Source organism: Ruditapes philippinarum, unplaced genomic scaffold (assembly GCF_026571515.1).
Source record: "Ruditapes philippinarum isolate M1 unplaced genomic scaffold, ASM2657151v2 ctg1079_1_1_1_1, whole genome shotgun sequence".
NCBI classification, from domain to species: Eukaryota; Metazoa; Mollusca; class Bivalvia; order Venerida; family Veneridae; genus Ruditapes; species Ruditapes philippinarum.
In genome coordinates this window covers 276,156-293,676 of record NW_026855141.1, presented here as the reverse complement: position 1 = coordinate 293,676, position 17,521 = coordinate 276,156, and the positions used below count along the sequence as shown (strand labels likewise).

At 30.7% G+C, this 17,521-nt stretch overlaps 1 protein-coding gene across 1 annotated transcript; it reads left to right on the top strand.

Annotated features, from left to right (window-relative positions):
• The first annotated feature begins 7,088 nt into the window (after positions 1-7,088).
• LOC132742248 (uncharacterized) lies at positions 7,089-7,993 on the top strand. Its single transcript, XM_060730595.1, has one exon. The coding sequence runs from the start codon at positions 7,217-7,219 to the stop codon at positions 7,991-7,993; it is 777 nt and encodes a 258-aa protein (XP_060586578.1). The 5' UTR covers positions 7,089-7,216.
• Positions 7,994-17,521: the final 9,528 nt, after the last annotated feature.

The following is a 17,521-nucleotide window of genomic DNA, read 5'->3' as shown; positions in this document are numbered from 1 at the left end:
TTGTTTTGTGTGCATGCATAAGCATTTGTGTGTTAGTTTTGGCGATTTATGACCTTCACCTTTTAAAATCCGTTTCATCCGCACATGATATTTGAATACTAATTTCTTGTTGTTTGATCGACTGTATTGAAAAGATAAGACATAATTGTAGAGGCATCATGTATATATTTGTTATTTTCAGTTAACATTTTGTTTGATTGCTAGAATAAATATGAACATCTAAACTTATATTAACTGTTTTTTTAAATGATGCAACATGATTTATAACGATTCGTTATTTTACGTAAAGCTGTGTTGTTTAAATATAGTTAATGCTTTAAAAATTGCGAAAAAAAGAAAGATTTTGACTTCATTAGTAAAGGTATCGTTTTATTAAGAAAGTCAATAAGCAAGAAACAAAAGACGAGCTTCTTATTTTACAAATATTTGAAATTCGACATACAAAAATGCAAATGAATAAAAACATCTATGTAGGTGTCAATATCATGACTAACGGCTTTCAAGCACGTACAACGATCTTGAAATTTTGGATTGAAGATTAAATTCACTGTTGTAGTCGTCAGAATTCACCCTTTTAGTATTCCAGAAAGGGGTGCACTCACGTAACAGAGACTAAACATGTGAATCGAAATATTTTACTAAAATATCCTATATGTCTGGATCAAGTATATTTCATTTGATTTTACAACTCTCATTGCTATCAATGAGTTTATAAACGACATAAAACGACCGAAATCCCTTTATCAATTTACCAAATTAATCACGTGAACCAAAACATAATGTGACAGTGTGACATAAAGATGGCAATGCTTAAAAAACGTTGAATAACTATTAATTTTACAAAGATTCGTGCATCATCAGCAATAAGTACTTTTAAATACTATGTATTTACGTCGTAAAAGTATAGATATTCATTTGTAACTTAGTGTTCACAAAAGACAGATATGCAAAACATTGTATCAGACAAATAAGTGATGAAAGAGTTATATCTATTGTTATCGCTTTATTATGCAAAAATGAACTAATTTAAGACAGTTCAAAATGCTACCGAGTAATGCTACACATCCATATATTGTATGTTTCTTTGTCCGTTTAATAAAATGAGAACAAAGCTCAACAAGGTAAGGCGACGTTCACAGCATACAATCCCCGACACAACCCTGCCACACCAGCAGGGCATCCAGGAGGCACAGAAACTAGCATTGTTGCCCTCGAAACTATTCTAGTACAACTAGCACAAATTTTGTCTGAAACATTCAGATTATAAACGACGCTTGCATGCTCAAGGATTGTTCGAATAAACGATATATTAATTATGTCCAGAGATTAACATTATGAATTGTCATAATGTTTACACTCATCCATACTATACTCTAAGAAAGAATCGATTTCGCATATTTTATTGATACTGAAATCGCAGCATTATCCCCATTGATAGTTGTTAATTGATCGTAATCGTCGCGATTTTTTTGTATTCCCAGATAGTACATTTAAATTCGTGCAGATTCGAAATAGCGAAAGCTACTGCTTTGGATGATCAAAAATCCAAAATTTAAATTTTAGATGTTTTTCACTGATATAAAAAGAGTCAAGTTATAAACGAAAATGGCAGCGGGATATGGAACGGACAAAATTCTCAAGGCGAAACATTTGCAAATGTTTGCATTTAATTATTTAAATAAAAAAAATGATAAAATAGGATTTAGTAAAGGATAAACGACAATATATGGAGGATGTTAAATTTTATATTGATTTAATTTCAAAACTATTTGGACAATAAGGCATTTGTTCTTTATGCCATTAATTAGTGAAGTGAAACATATTTACATTGAAACAGTAATGGATGTTAAGGATTTGCTGTCTTACTTTTAACATTACTGTCCGAGACATTATCATTAATTTTGTGCAATAAGAAAACAGTATTTGATATAAATTACCATGGAAGTGTAAATTAAATAAAGTCAAAAACACTGATCAATATTTATGACCAATCTAAAAGTAACAAAACTATCCAACGTTGCTGCCTAACATACAAATTTAGGCAGTATATATACATGTTTTATTTCAAGACTGCAATGATTTGCTTGGTAACAAAAGTAGTACAGGCAGTGTTACACTGCACTTTGGGGTCCAGCGCACTAAGGGGTCGAGCCCCAAAGTGTGTTACGTACTTTGGAGTCCAATTTTGACCCAAAAAAGCATTACACATGTACATAATGCATTTTCTAACATCAGACACACGACCGCGCTTTGGGGTCATAAAAATTCAATCAATAAAAAATGAATTTTCATGATGTTTCAGAGTAATATCTTGTATTCAAAGCCAATGGTTAACAAGAAAACAAGGTATTGAATAGACGCATTGCATAAAATCGGATAACAATAGCAGATTAGGCAATTTTAATTAATGAGACATTTCAATAAAAAATTTCAGTAAAGCGATATTGGTCGGGTGGTTTTTCATTAGTTGACTCGAGTAAATGGTGCGTTTTTTACGAAATTTCTTAAAACTTAATATATACATTTGTATAAAGAACAAATCGCAGGTCCGAATAGCGACTTTTGAACGTGGTGTAGTTGCTCTTATTTTACTTGAAGTAAATCTCCGTGCCTTTAAGCCTTAAGTAGCAGTGAAGATGATCCTCTTAACTAATACAATATAATAGATTTTTTTAAGTACGTAGCGTTCATTTTGTAATGGCTAACTGTACATCACTGTTCATCATAATGTAAAGTTCTCACTGGGGGGGGGGGGGCTAGAGAGGTGTCAACCCCCACCCCCAAGAGTATATATAAAGAAAGGTTTTCAAGGTCCATTACTTTTTTATTTGTATTTCTTTTTTTTTAATTTTGGTGTACTTCTATGAATTCCGAAAGGTTACTGGAATATAACAACAAAAAGATTCTGTCTGATCATGAAAATGTGTGTGCAAGAGTAAAGGAGGCTACCTTGTCAAAATTGATTCTAAAGACAAACTTTTAAGCGTTAGAGATATGTTGGTAGCCAGTGATATAATATCAGATTAATTCATTGATTGGTAGAAGCGAACGTTTCCTCATAGTCTTTAAAGGGATATTTCCAGTGGTATCCCGGATATCCGAAACATATAAATTCTTAAACCTGTTTACGGCTTACTGGAATAAGATCAAATACTACCAATCGATATTGAAACATTCAGAATAAGGCACAGGCACACACATTAGTGTATTATGGTATCTCAAACTGCCTTTATAAGTTACCATACAAGCCATACGCGCCTAAAAATAACACACCCAACTATTACTGACTTTTGTTTGTTTAATGCGTTTATTTAAGGTCGCCGCCGGAAAGACCATATGGGTGACCGTACACTCAAGTCGGGCCATCCTAGAGCGTCCCGCTGAGATTTTTTCGTCGATTTTCTTCCATCTTTTACAATGTAATAGCAATATAACTCAAGCAATTAAAGAAATATGTATTAACAAAGAAATTGTAAAAGAGCAAAACAACGTACGGAAAATGCTACTGCCTATATGAATTTAATTAGCAAATAACTGCCTATTAAGCGCACCTACAACTAGAAAATGATTGAAATGTTAGTAACCTTTACTAAAATGGATCTCTGGTTTCAAAGTAGCATAGTAAACAAACTGACAAAACCCAAAGGCACTTGAAATCTAAATGCCCTTATGGAACTATGGAATTTATATTATACTATGTAAATAGGGAAACTAATAATTTTGACCAACAACCGTTGTACCAAACAAAACTATTAAAACATGTTTTGGTACATAAATCTACACACAATTTTTAAATCATATCCACTATTTGCTGTTTGATCAACCAACATAAATATAACTTTTTACACGAGTTTTTATATCATACAAAATAAAACACATATTTGAATGAAGTTTTTAACAAGCTACCTATTCAAAAAAGCAATCAAGGAGTACTTTCTATATTTCATTCAAATCTCCCTATGTATATAATTATTAACTAAAAAGCACGTTTTCTGACAGGTATGCGGCGCAAGCTCTAGTTTCTTTTAATTAACTACCGTTAATACATAGTCTTAGAGTAAATTTAAATTTAAGTTTGGCATTTGTACCTTTTACAAGCCTTATCATAAAAATGTAGGGGTCCTAATAAGCATTAAAACTATCCTTAAGAAAACAATAAATGGTGACCCAAATAATTTGCAAGTGAGTCTACAAATTGTCTACCAATATTTGATAAGTTCCGCACATATTAATGTTTAAATGCAGACAATATCTTATTTTACACCTTAAAAATGTAACCAATGAATTTCAAGTATCCAAACCAATCCATATCAAATCCGTATTCTTTGTCGTCATGTTTCGCTACCATTTTCCATCCGAAAAAAGCGTTATGAAATCATATTGTATTCTATGTAAACATTTCTCTCAAAATGTCAAAAACAACGGTTTTGTGAAATTTAGAGGTCATTATACACTGCTGAGTATTGTTTTGAGTACTATACTGCTCTGCAGTGTTTTGATGACTTAAATATTTATTTGTGAACATGCAATGACAACACTGATTTACAATCAGGCTTGCTTGAGTCGTACTTGTACCATTGATATAAACGTGTCAGTTTTAACATTAACATTCAAATTAATGTTTATAGAGATGCTATTGATATTGGGAAATGTAAAATATCCTATCAAATAGGATAAACAAGATCGACAAGGAAAGGCGGCGTTCAATGAACGTAGCCCCCACCCGACCCAGCAACAAGCGTCAGCGGCAAGGAGCCCAGGAGGACCCCAAACAAAAACGGGACAGGGCACAAGGCAGAGCACGGGCAGGCAAACCACTACATAAGAATACCGAGTCTGCAAATTTCATGTAATTTTGCTTTTTTTTCCATGCTTCCGAGGGATCATTTTTTTCAAGGAATTTATTCATCACAACAGCAGGTGTCAAGTGCTGTGTGGAAGCCGTAAAAAGTTGCCCGTACTTCACTTCTGTGTTTTTCTGGTCCTTCGGGATCATTAAGTTCTGCACTTTTAAGTGTTTGAGAATTGAGTACTGCTCAAGCGGTGCTAGGGGGCGTGAGGGACGTTGCACATTTCATAACACCTCATGTACAGACTCACTCAAACGGAGTCTACAATTTTCATGTAATGTTGCTGTTTTAAATGCTTCTGAAGGATCACTTTTTCAGATATTGTTTTAGTGAATTGTAAATTTGTTACAGGACCTAGTCTATGTTACATAAATTCTTATACCCGTTTGACTGTGTGTGACGATATATATATATATATATATATATATATATATATATATATTATATATATATATATATATATATTATATATATATATATATATATACCAGTTACTAATTTAGCTTTATATGCACCATGCTATTAAGTGCTTTGTCGTATTGGTATTATTGTGTGCGTCCCAAGTCATTAAGTATATTATCGATAATTTCTGGCGCAAGATAATTAAACATAAACTTCTGAAGTGTTTGTCAAATTACTAAATTTGGTAAAGTTTGAGTTTTGTTGCGTGTAAATGTATATCATGTACTTTATATCATTGCTATAATATAACAACACGTACATTAATCATATAAACATGTTCTTTTTGTATAACAACAGTAACCATTATACTGTACATAAATCATATAAACATTCTTTTTGTGTGTCGCTAGTTTTAATCATTATTGTGACTGTTTTTTACTGTTTTTTTTTTATGTAAAAATATTCATATACTATAAATATATTAACTGTAACCTAGTGAAGTGTGCTGTACGTACAAACTATCTATGTTTCTATGTTAGATATCTTAATGTTAAGTTTATGATATCTACTTCATCCTGGTATGCAAAGCTTTTACTTTATTGTTATCTGTCATTTGCAGTCAGTGAATTACATTGAAAAAATGTTGATACTTAAGATTATCAAGTTATTGAAAACAAAGATGCTTTGTTATATTCATCATAACAACTTAAGTTGTTATGTGATAACATTTTTCTCTTCTTCTATCCTTATTGTATTTGTTTCTCCTATTCATTTTAATGTACATTACATTCATGTCTGACTTTTACATTAATTAACTTTTTCCCAAACACATTTTTTTGGTTGGTGGTAGTGTTGTTGTTTGTATGTTTTTTGGTTGTTTTTAGAAAACTTGGTTGTTAAAATTATTAAATATTAAAATCATTTAAATTTTCTATCATTTCTTACAATCAATCAACATTCCTTCCTTAAAGACGAAATAGAAATATAGCATAATATTTTTTTCTGTAAAAGCTCTCAGTAAAACAACATCAACACATCACATTGAAAAAGACAAGTAATCAATAACAATTTGGATTCTGCTAAAGTCAGCACTAGCTTGAACGATAACTCAAACTTTCCAGTACCGTCCATGAACATGTCTCAATCAAACCGAGCTTGCAAAATTTTGCTTTATTGGGTGCTCTGCCGGCATTCTTATTTATATATTGAATAAATACTGTGGTTACATGACGTCATTTCAAAAACAAAGACATCTCATTTAACACGTCACACTATCACTCTAGAAATGAAATCATCTGTAAGAAATTACGAAAATCAATCTTATGAACTTACGGAAGTATAATAAGAAGCGGTATTTTTACTGCAAATTTAATTAGCATCAATTGACAATCAGCTTTATCATTTAATGACCATTAAACTTTATGAATCATTTATCGGCTATTGTATTGAATTGCTTTCCAACATTATTTTATGGTACTCCCGCTTTATTAAAGGGACTTCATTTCATAGTGCAAAAAGACCTAAAATGGAAAGCTTTGCAACGCTTTTCCTTCAATTCTGGCTAAAAATCGCACTCAGTATCAAATTTTAGTTCATTTAACTATTATTCTTTGCTAATTTGTGTTTTACTTTTTTTTTTCATTTTAAGTTCTTCACTTGATTAATGTAAAAAATCAAATTGAATGTTTTAGGTTATTTGACCTCAGTAGAGCTCCCTTAAAACCAATTCGTGAAATAAATATGAATTTAGAAACTTGTATTGTGTGTAACTAAAACCTTACAATTGTAATTATTATTTTCAATGCGCGCTTTAATGTTATGATTAATACTTTCCTGTATTATTAAGTATTTCCTGTGCTAAGGATTCGCGTTATATGCATAATGTCATATGAATCTTTGGTGTTAAACTGAATAGCGTGTATTAATATATGTATTAAAATAAACTTGACAATAGATCTGGTAAAATGGAAAAAAAAAATTCTGCTGCATCTCTTTTAACAATGCTAGTTCTTCTTGGGCAAAGCTGCGGTGCTAAAGTGCTCAATAGCTCTGGAACTGCCGGGAAAAATCTTGACGCGCAGACGCTTGTGAATTTTGGACGAGAATTTAATTATTCCTTGATCACGATGATTGGAAGAGTGATAGAAAATTATCACGCATGTACTGCGTGGTCAGAATGGACTGAATGTGGCACCATATTAGCTGATTTCTTCTCGACAAGAACGAGAACCAGACACTGTGTGGGCAAGGAAGAAACAAACATTCACCGTAATGAAATAGAGACAGGTGTGTGTGAAGGTAGAGCTAAAAACCCGTGCCCCCTGAGTTATGATATGACAACAAATGGATTTTGCCTGAAATTGTATAAAGACACCAAATCTAATTCGGAAGCAGAAGCCGTGTGCAAGAGTGACGGGGGATACCTTGTTAACATTGATTCGGATCAAAAGTATGATAACGTAAAGTCTATACTGATGGCCAATAATATAACTTCACAAATACACATTGACGGCAGCCGTGCTAACTCTCAGTGGAAGTTTTCTTATGGCATTGCAAACGGATATTTTCACTGGTTACCAAGTTTTCCATCCGCAACCTCTTTGTATGACTGTTTACGCCTAACTGGAAACAGACCTGAAGCAAAACGTCGATTCCGTACTTACAACTTCTTATGCGATAGTGGTCCGATTTCTTTCATATGCGAAATCGTTTTCAAAACTGATAGTAGCTATACAAAATGAGGAGAGAAAAATCTAAAAATGCGATGTAAAACTAAATTTATTTTAGTAACATACAATCATAAAATCACTGTATGTTTGAATATTTATTGGTATAAATTTGCGCTCTTCTACTGTTTAATCTTTTTGATAAAATTTACTGTTTTTTCTTTTCAAGACTTGTGGGAAATTTTTAATTTTCAAAAATTTTTATTATTTTTTTATTTATGTTCTTAATAAATTTCCCTGTTTTTTAAAAAAAGTGTTTTTTTTTTCCCACCCTTTTCCCTATTTTTTGGGTTTTGTTGTTGTTATAATTTTGTTTATCAGACGGTTTGCCTTTTATTTCATTCATTTAAATAGGGGAGACAAAATTTTTGAAATTCAATTTTTTTCATTAGCTTTAATTTTATTTTGGGGAAAAAAATTTTTCCTGACTCGATGTTTTAAAACTAATTTCTTTTTTTATTTTAAATTACGACTTTCTTTTTAATTTTTCAATTTTTTTTAAACAAACAAAAAAATATTAATTCTAATTATTTTTGAAAAAAAAAGGAATTTTCTTTCCCTTTTAAAAATGCTTTCAGTTTAAAATTATCAAATTTTTCCATAAAAAAAGGCGTTCCCCGGGTCAAATTTAAAATTCCCCCTTTTTTTTTTCAAAACAAAAATTCCCCTTGTTTCCAAAAAATTTTTTCTTTTTTTTAAATTTTTTTGTAAAAGGAAATAGATTAAAAGACAAAAAACCCGGAAAATGATTTTTACGAAAATTTTCGGTAAGTTTGTGAGATATTCGCAGTGAGATGTGATAAAATTTTTTATTTTCATGAAAAAAATTAAAAAGGGACTTTTAAAAGCGCACTAAGGTAATACCCTTTTCCTAATGTCTTTGGGTTTTTCGAGTTTCGGGGCCCGGGGCAAAAAATTTTTTTTTTCTTCTTATCTAATTTTCCCACCTTTATTAAGCTAAATTTGGTTTTTTTTTTTTGGGGTTTCCTTTTAAATCTAAATTTTCTCAAAAATTTTGGGGAAAAAAAGTCTCTCGTTTAAAAAATAAAGTTTAATAAAAAAAATTTTAAATTTTAATGGGATTGAAAAAAAAAGTCATTTCAATGCCGGTGATATATTGAATGCCGGACGAGACAATACAAAGTTTTTAAGTCGCTTCATATGCGGGAAGACAATTTTGCAGGCACTTGGCTATTTCATTAAAATTTTGTTGCAAAGAAACATAGGAAAACATAAAGTGAAAAACAATGGCACTAGTAGGGAATGAGCCACATACCTCTCATGTATTAAGCAATTACTTTACCGGAGGTGACTAGGACCTTGACATTAAGCAAGTGTGATTCTTTTTAAAAAAAATACTCCATTTTAATCCTCGTTATTACACGGAGAGAAACGGAAGTAGTATCGAATATTTAAATGATTGCCATAATTGACAGGTCATCAAATCAGACAATAACACATTTTTGTAACCTTCAAAAAGTTTCTTTAAAAAAATAAGGACAAAGTTGCCACGATATATCAAAATATGTTTTAAGACATGTATGCTATTCATATTTATTTTTTTAAATTTTGTATTTAGGTATTTGAATGATAGAATTGCGAGTAGAAATTGTTCTTTGTATTTCCTGCTACATCGGTCACCAAGTCCATCCACAAATTTGTTTGTAACGCAATCATTAACATTGTGCATATGGAAAAAAAACATACAAAGAAAATAAAAAATGGGTGTACAAGTCCCAAAGCCAAAATATTTATCTTTATAATAGTGGACTGTCCAGTGTATTACCAAAATTACAACGACATGTACATATTAAAAGATAAGAGTGTGTTTTTGTTTGTTGCTGAGAAAAGCTATAAAATCAGGATGTCAAAAATCGGCTAATATTAATGCTGTGTTAAGGTAGTTTTCAAATGATGTACAGATAGATGAGGAAGTTTAGTAATAACTTAATAAATATGTATTTATGGTAGATACAGTCCTCTTAAAAATGTTCTCTGCTTATATTCTTTGGCTGTAAACAACAAATGATTGATGTCCTTAATGAAAACACAATTTAATTGTTGTTTGATAATGTATTCCTTACAATCGTGTAATCAATCAATTCAATAACAATGACAAAATGGGTTTTGCGCATAAAAGAAATATGGATTGGTAAATACCTAAAGACGACCTGTCGTACGTATGAAATCATTCTGGCCGATTAAATCAATACATAGATTAGAGCATTTTTTCCAAAACCCGTTTTTTTGTACTCTGTTCAATGCAATACTCATGTGTGTTAAAAATCAGAAAAAAGAACTATTCTAAGCTGATTTCGATTAAAAAAAATTGGAACTTTTTATTATGAAATAAAATTAAAGGTAAATTGACAAACTGATTCAGGTCTTGCACTAGTCGCTATTTTTGTCATTAGTTTTGTTTGAAAATGGTAATACATTTACGAATGAACAACCGTCTTTAAAGGATTTTAAGGGAAAATGTAATTTATGTAAGAATGAATACAGCAAAGTGTACTATTGTATATGTCCTGTGCTACGATGACCATTCAGCGAATAAAACATGTCTGTTTTTAAGAAAGTGTATCTGTACTTTTGAAACAATAAAAAAATGAAAAAAGTAACAAAATCTCAATTTGACAAAAACCGATGTACATTTATGATAAGCGGACAAAATACCTATGTACTATTTGTTCAAATCAGTCCTTTTCATTATCCTTTTACATTTGTCAGACAGTTTCTTTAAAAAACATCTACGAAATATGGCTTAGATATTTCAACTTTACTGGCTATCAATGTAAACTGTCTTTGCCCATATTTAAAAAAAATAATATTTACAATATTATGTTGGACAAAAATTCTTTTCTTGCCAATTTTAGATGAAAAATATACATGCAGTAACTACTGACGTGCAGGTTTTCTAGTTTGTTGTAAACAGGAAAATAATGAAAAGAGGAAGTTTGAAATTAGTAAAATACAGTGTAACTTCTGAAAACCGAAGACCTGTAGGACTAACCAAAAAGTTCGGAATTTGGAAGTTTTCAGAATTCCGTAACGTTAAACAACAACGTGATGAAAAATGTATGAAGCTGATTAAATTTATAAAACGGCGAAATATAGATCTTTTAAAAAGTTTAAAATGTCACTGTTTTAAATTTCTTTATCACCTGTTACCTGTTACTGAATTTGTGGATACAATAGCATAATGTTTATTAACAATTTATCCTTAATATATTTCACGTATAACCTGCTTTTAACCTGTTTTTGTGATTTTTTGTTTGTTTAAAACTTTCATCAAGACTTCGAAATGTTTGTCGGGTAGTGACTCTTATAGGTGTCAAGATAAATGTTACTCCCGGGAAAATACTGACAATTCGAAGGATTTACAATTCAAATTTAATTATTTAAATTCCGCCATTTTAAATTTCCGGGAATTATAAAAATCACATTTCCCTTACTCAATCTCATAACGTTGCTGATATTTTTTCTGTCTTAAAATCAAATGCCAAACCAGACGGTAATTCTTATCATTTTTTACGCAAAAGTTTTTCTTCTAATAATTGAAGATCCAGTCAAAGAAAAATTATTGCTACTTTTCGTTTGAAGGTCCATCTATCATTTTTTTGTGATATTAATATTTATCTCAGGAAAACCCGAATGCCTTTCTTAATATATAAAGATTGGCTGATACTATTCCATTGAAATAACATAAATCATCACAAGATAAAATAAATAATCCTTTTCTGGGGCTGCCGTCCGTTTATTAATGTGTTAATATTTATATGTTAAATCAATATTCTTAAGTAATCGTTCAGCAAATTTTTTGTTTCTTTCCGTTTATATGAAAGTACGTTCGTTAACTGTGTTAGTGTTCGTGTATTTTAAGACATGAATTGTCCTGTCCCTGCCCATTAATTCATTTTTGTCACTTTCAAATCCGAGAATGACAAAAAGGTATATATCCTTAAACAATAAGGTAGAAATATATATGTTATATAAATAAAAAACAAACGGTCTTGAGAAAGGATTTACGCTCTGTTTATATTTGCATTTTTAACTACGTATTTTGATATTTGAGTAATAGCATTGCGAGCAGAAATGATTCTCTGTCTTCCTTACTAAATCGGTCACCAAGTTAAGTTCATCCACACTTTTCATCCAATCATTTACATTGTGTAACCGAAAAACAATATATTTTAAAAACAATTGAGGTACAAGTCCCCTAGCAATGATAATTATCTTTATTATTATGACCAATTTGACAAATTTGAAAATGACTTTATACACTGTATTTCCAAACTAACAATGATATGTACATGTTGAGGTATTTGTTTAAAGGTTATTTTCAAATGATGAACGAGGAAGTTTTGTGATATATTATATTTATATATTGCAGATAGAGAAAAACAGAAACACAGCAAAAATGTAAAATGTTGGTGGCTCGGGTTGATTGAGCCTGTTCATGGACGGTACTGGAACGTGCATGTTACCGTGCACGTCCCCTAGCAACGGCTTTAGCAGAATTCAAAATTTAAAAACAAAAAAGGTGAAAATTTGAATTTAGAAACATCCGCAGTTGTGTTCATAAACTTCATACGGCGATATCATGGAAATCGACTTTTCTACATGTGCTATACAACGGTTACCATTCAGTGAAGATGTCACAGATAAAATGTACATGTACGTTTAAAACAAATATGAAAACAAAAAGAAATCACAATTTGACAAAGAAACGATGGGCAGTAATAATATGCGGACATAATTATCTATCTGTCAATTGTTAAAAACACTTCAACATATTTAAAATTCATTGATTGTTTTAAGAAATTGCCGTAAGTTCCATTGCATTGTAAAGAATATGAATAAGCGTGTTATTGTAACAAAAGAATACAACATTAAATGTTTAACGCAATTTAAGGTTCACGAACGGGAGAGGTAATCTGAAGTTCCATTGTCGTATTTCTCCTTCTAATTATTTAACAACAAACATATTTTTTCATTCTTTCTTAAAACTAAATGGTAACAAGTCAATTACAGATTAACCATTCCGTATGTTCGGCAGAAAAAAAATGCAAAAATGGGTCTTTTCTTGCCAAGCCCAATTATAGACGAAAAAATGCGGTGACTACTGACGTGCAGATTTTGTTCTAGTTTGTTGTAAACAGGAAAATAATAAAACCGGAAGTTTGAAATTTTAAAACAATACATCTACGTAGTATATTTTAGATTGTAAATTTGAACAGTTTGGTCTACATAGGAAGATTTAATATTTATCTTTAAAAAGAAAAAAAAGTCATCTTTTTTTGCTCTTTCATAACATTGCTTATATTTTAACAATCATGACAAATACGAAAAAATCTTATACTCTCTTTTAAGTAAACGTTTGTCTCTTACGTAAACGTGTTTTCTCTAAAAGAATAAGATCAGATCATAGAAAAAATCTTCTTCTTTTTGTTTGAAGTCACCTATGTTTATGTAATATTAATTAAATTGTATCTCAGGAAACCGAGTTGTCTTTTCATTACTTATAAAGATTGACTGATACTATTATCATTCTCATTAAATACATCCTCATAAAATGAAACAAGCTGTGAAAAGATTTTTTTCATAATGTTTAATTAACACAGATTTAAGAATTCATGAAATAAAACTTTGATAGTATTAGGTAGGAAGCCTTGCCCAAGATAAAATGAAGCAACATGTTTGATTGCTTTTGTCTGTAAAACCTTAATTTGTAAAAAAAAATTATCTGCGATATTAGTAATTAGATTTCAATTAAACCATACTTGCAATATTGTTTTACTGTTTTGTTTTTTCTCTATATTAAATGACATTTAAGGAGTCTGTAATCATTTGAAAGAGTTAAAATAGAAAGAAATAGAAGCCCAAAATAGCAAAATTTAAAAAGCTGCAGACTCGGTTTGATTTAGCCTGTCCACGCCTCCTAGCACCGGCTTCAGCAGAATTCAACGTTCAAGCATGGTAATGATGAAACCGGAAATTGGTAACAGCTGCAGATGTGTAAATCATCAAACGGTGTTTTAGTTTCAATCATGAATATATTAATTTCTAGTACTGGGGAACTTGAAAAGTAGTTTTATTAAATGTTACAACTACCATTGTGAACATAAGCTGGATCAATCAAACCTAATATGCAACAGTTTGAGGATCTTCAGTGATTTATATCAGCTACAAGATTCAAATGAATCTGGATTATAGCATCAACTAATATTTAGCTGAATTTTTAACATATCTCCATTTTACTTAAGGTACCATGTTTTAGCTGAATAAGTCAAATTCCTGTTGTTTTTTTATTCAGTACGAAACAGACCGACCAATACTATTATATCATAGATAAGTTAAGTGCAATACTTTTCACTCTTGTCATTTGAAAACTCTCAAAATTATTACGAAATATAATTGAAAAGTACCAGTTTGGTATCTGTTTCAAGCTGATCATTGCTCAAATATTTACATATCAATATAATTTAAGGTGGATACAATTCCAATTTATTTTTTTATATAAGCTCCCTACATTTAGATGTTAATTTTCAATGAATACCGCACAAAGCATAAGATTTTTGAAAGCATGGTATTACAGTTGTTTACATCTTTCTTTCCCCTTAGATACACGCAGGTTTTGTAAAGGTCACCTTTTTGTGTTATTGTGGTATTCCATGTGGTATTTTGATTTAACAGATAACTAATTGAATAGAACATTATCTTCCTATTTGTATGTGTATCATATATTCACGTAGCTTAGCTATATATTCATGAACAGTCTCTTGTTGGATTTAGTTTTGATTTGAAAGTTACAGTGGACTTTTGTATCCAGATTTTATATGGTTTTGGACAGTTAATATTTTTCATTTACTTGCGATCAAAGTCAGACTGTGACAATGAAGGCTAACATATCTGTTACATTTATAGCCTCAGTGATAGTACTAATCGGAACAAATTGTGACGCTGAAGTGTTGAAAAGCAATGGAACTGCAGGGAAGAATCTAGACGCGCATACTCTTGTTGCTTACGGACGGGAATTTAATGATTCCCTCATAACAATGATTGGAAGGGTAATAGAAAATTATCACGTTTGCACTGCGTGGTCAGGATGGTCCGAATGTGGAGCAAAGTCAACTGATTTCTACTCAACCAAAACTCGAACCAGGCGTTGTGGGGGACATGGGGCAAAATATGGTCATCGTGACGAAATTGAAGCCAGCGTTTGTGAAGGTACAGATGAAAATACGAAGGTTTCGTGTCCTGTCAGTTATCATACGACCGCAAAAGGATTTTGCCTAAAATTGTCTAAGAACAGAAAAACTAATCCGGCTGCAGAAGCCTTGTGCAAGAGTGACGGAGGCTACCTCGTCAACATTGATTCTGATCAAAAGTATGAGAGTGTAAAGGCTATGTTGATAGCCAATGATATGACATATGATATACACATTGATGGTAAGCGTATTAACTCGCAATGGAAGTTTTCATATGGGTCCAAGAGCGGATATTTCCACTGGTTTCCTGACTATCCTAACAGTATTGCTAATCGTCAATGTTTACGGTTAACTGGAAAAAGGCCAACTGCTAACCAACGATTCCTTACATATAACGATGTTTGTCATGGGCAACATCCTTATATTTGCGAAATACCCCTTTAAAATTAAATTTGAATGCAAATGGAACGGTGCTTATCTTACTAACCTAAAACTTAAAAAAACAAAATTTCAAACGTTGAACTTCCAAGGGCTAATTGTTAATAATTCATTTCCAAAGTTTCATATGCATTATCTGAATATATAGACTTAATTATATGCAAGTTTAATCCACTGGCTTTATTTGAGTGGAAAAAAGTTGATTGATTTCAAAAAAGATATTTTTTCGCAAAGCTGGTGTTTAAATATTGGTTTAAGGCGAAGTGTTCTATCCTTTTCTATATTACACTTATGTCAATAACCATGTATCTATGTCGTCATTTTGTACTCATTTAGTGCTCAATCACAGAAAATTTCATAAAATATCTATTAACTGTTTGTTAATTTTGCATTTAAATAAAAGATTTACGTGCCTTTGAAAAAATGTACGTTTTGAATGAAGGTGTATTATGTTTAAATAGTTTGTCGATTTGTAATAAATATATTTTACTTTAAAATATACTCGGATATAAAATTTCTAAAGTCAGTAATCGGCTGGTAAACAAAACATTTATGACATTTAAAAAAGTAGTATTCAGTTGTAGTGTAAAAAAGAAAATGTTTAGTCATAGTGACAATTTTATTTATAAAATTATATAGTTTTACGGGTATCAGCTATACATTGTGTATGATACCTTTGACATTGTCTTAGACATTTGGTATGTTTTCTACGGTGCAGGCAACATTGGCAAACCAAGAAATGCTCCATTATATAGAGTCAAATATTCATGGATTTAAAACCAATATATATATGTTTTAACTGTTGTTATTGTTTGATTTGTAAATTGTATTTCATATGGTATATAACATTGTATGATATTTTCTAATAAATATCTAAACAATACTTTTTCTGTCGACATTTCGTTATAAATTTCTTGGACTCATCTTATTTAATATAATACGGATTATCATAAGTTTTGGTGAAAGTTGTGTAAGAAAATATATACTTGGATTATGATCCAAGATATAAGCTGAATAACAAAGGGAAACATTCCAAAACTAAAAGAAATATATATGGTTTTGTAACTGCGCTTCTATAAAATCAATAATATTTTACAATATTTTATGTTGCCTTCGATTTATGTCCCAATGAATAAATGAGAAAATGTAAAGAATAAACGAATCTCCTAGAAAGGTTTGTCAATACTTCGAATATGTCCTACATAATGCTCCGGACAATAATCTAAAAAATCTTTAAAACATCATAATATGCAAAAAAGTAACGTTTGGGCGATGTAATTTTCTTTATTCGGAATAGTTTAAGATAGTTTAAAAGAGATATAAAACGTTAACATTCAAATATAAATTCGTTAAAAAACCTATCCTCTCGCATATTTTCTTTATCAATTCATGTTGATTATTTCATTTTCATTAGAACTATCTCTACATTTTTGTCTAATTATGATATTGATTTTATATGAAATTGGATAAAAAATTGCTTTATAACCTGACTGGCATTCATTGATCTCACTTTAGGATTTGATGAAAGACTGCTATAGAAAATAAAATTTCCTTCCCCATTTGAAAATAAATAATCGATTTGAGTGACCTTGATTCAACTCACTTTAGAATTGGAATAAAAACACATGACCTGACAAAAGGCTGTTACTGAAATTGATATGCCTCCTCCATGTGATAGTAAATTTGTATTATATTTATACATAAAACATTATTTACGAGTTTCTGTTAATGTCAAGACCTGAAAATATAATTATAAAAAAGCATGTGTGGTGTAATAAATGCATATCTTTTTATTTGTCTAAAATTGAAGGTTTGTTTTTCAAAACAGGAAATTACTAAAATGCTTTGTACATAACATTGTAATTCTTTTGTAATAAAGATGTGCCGTATATAT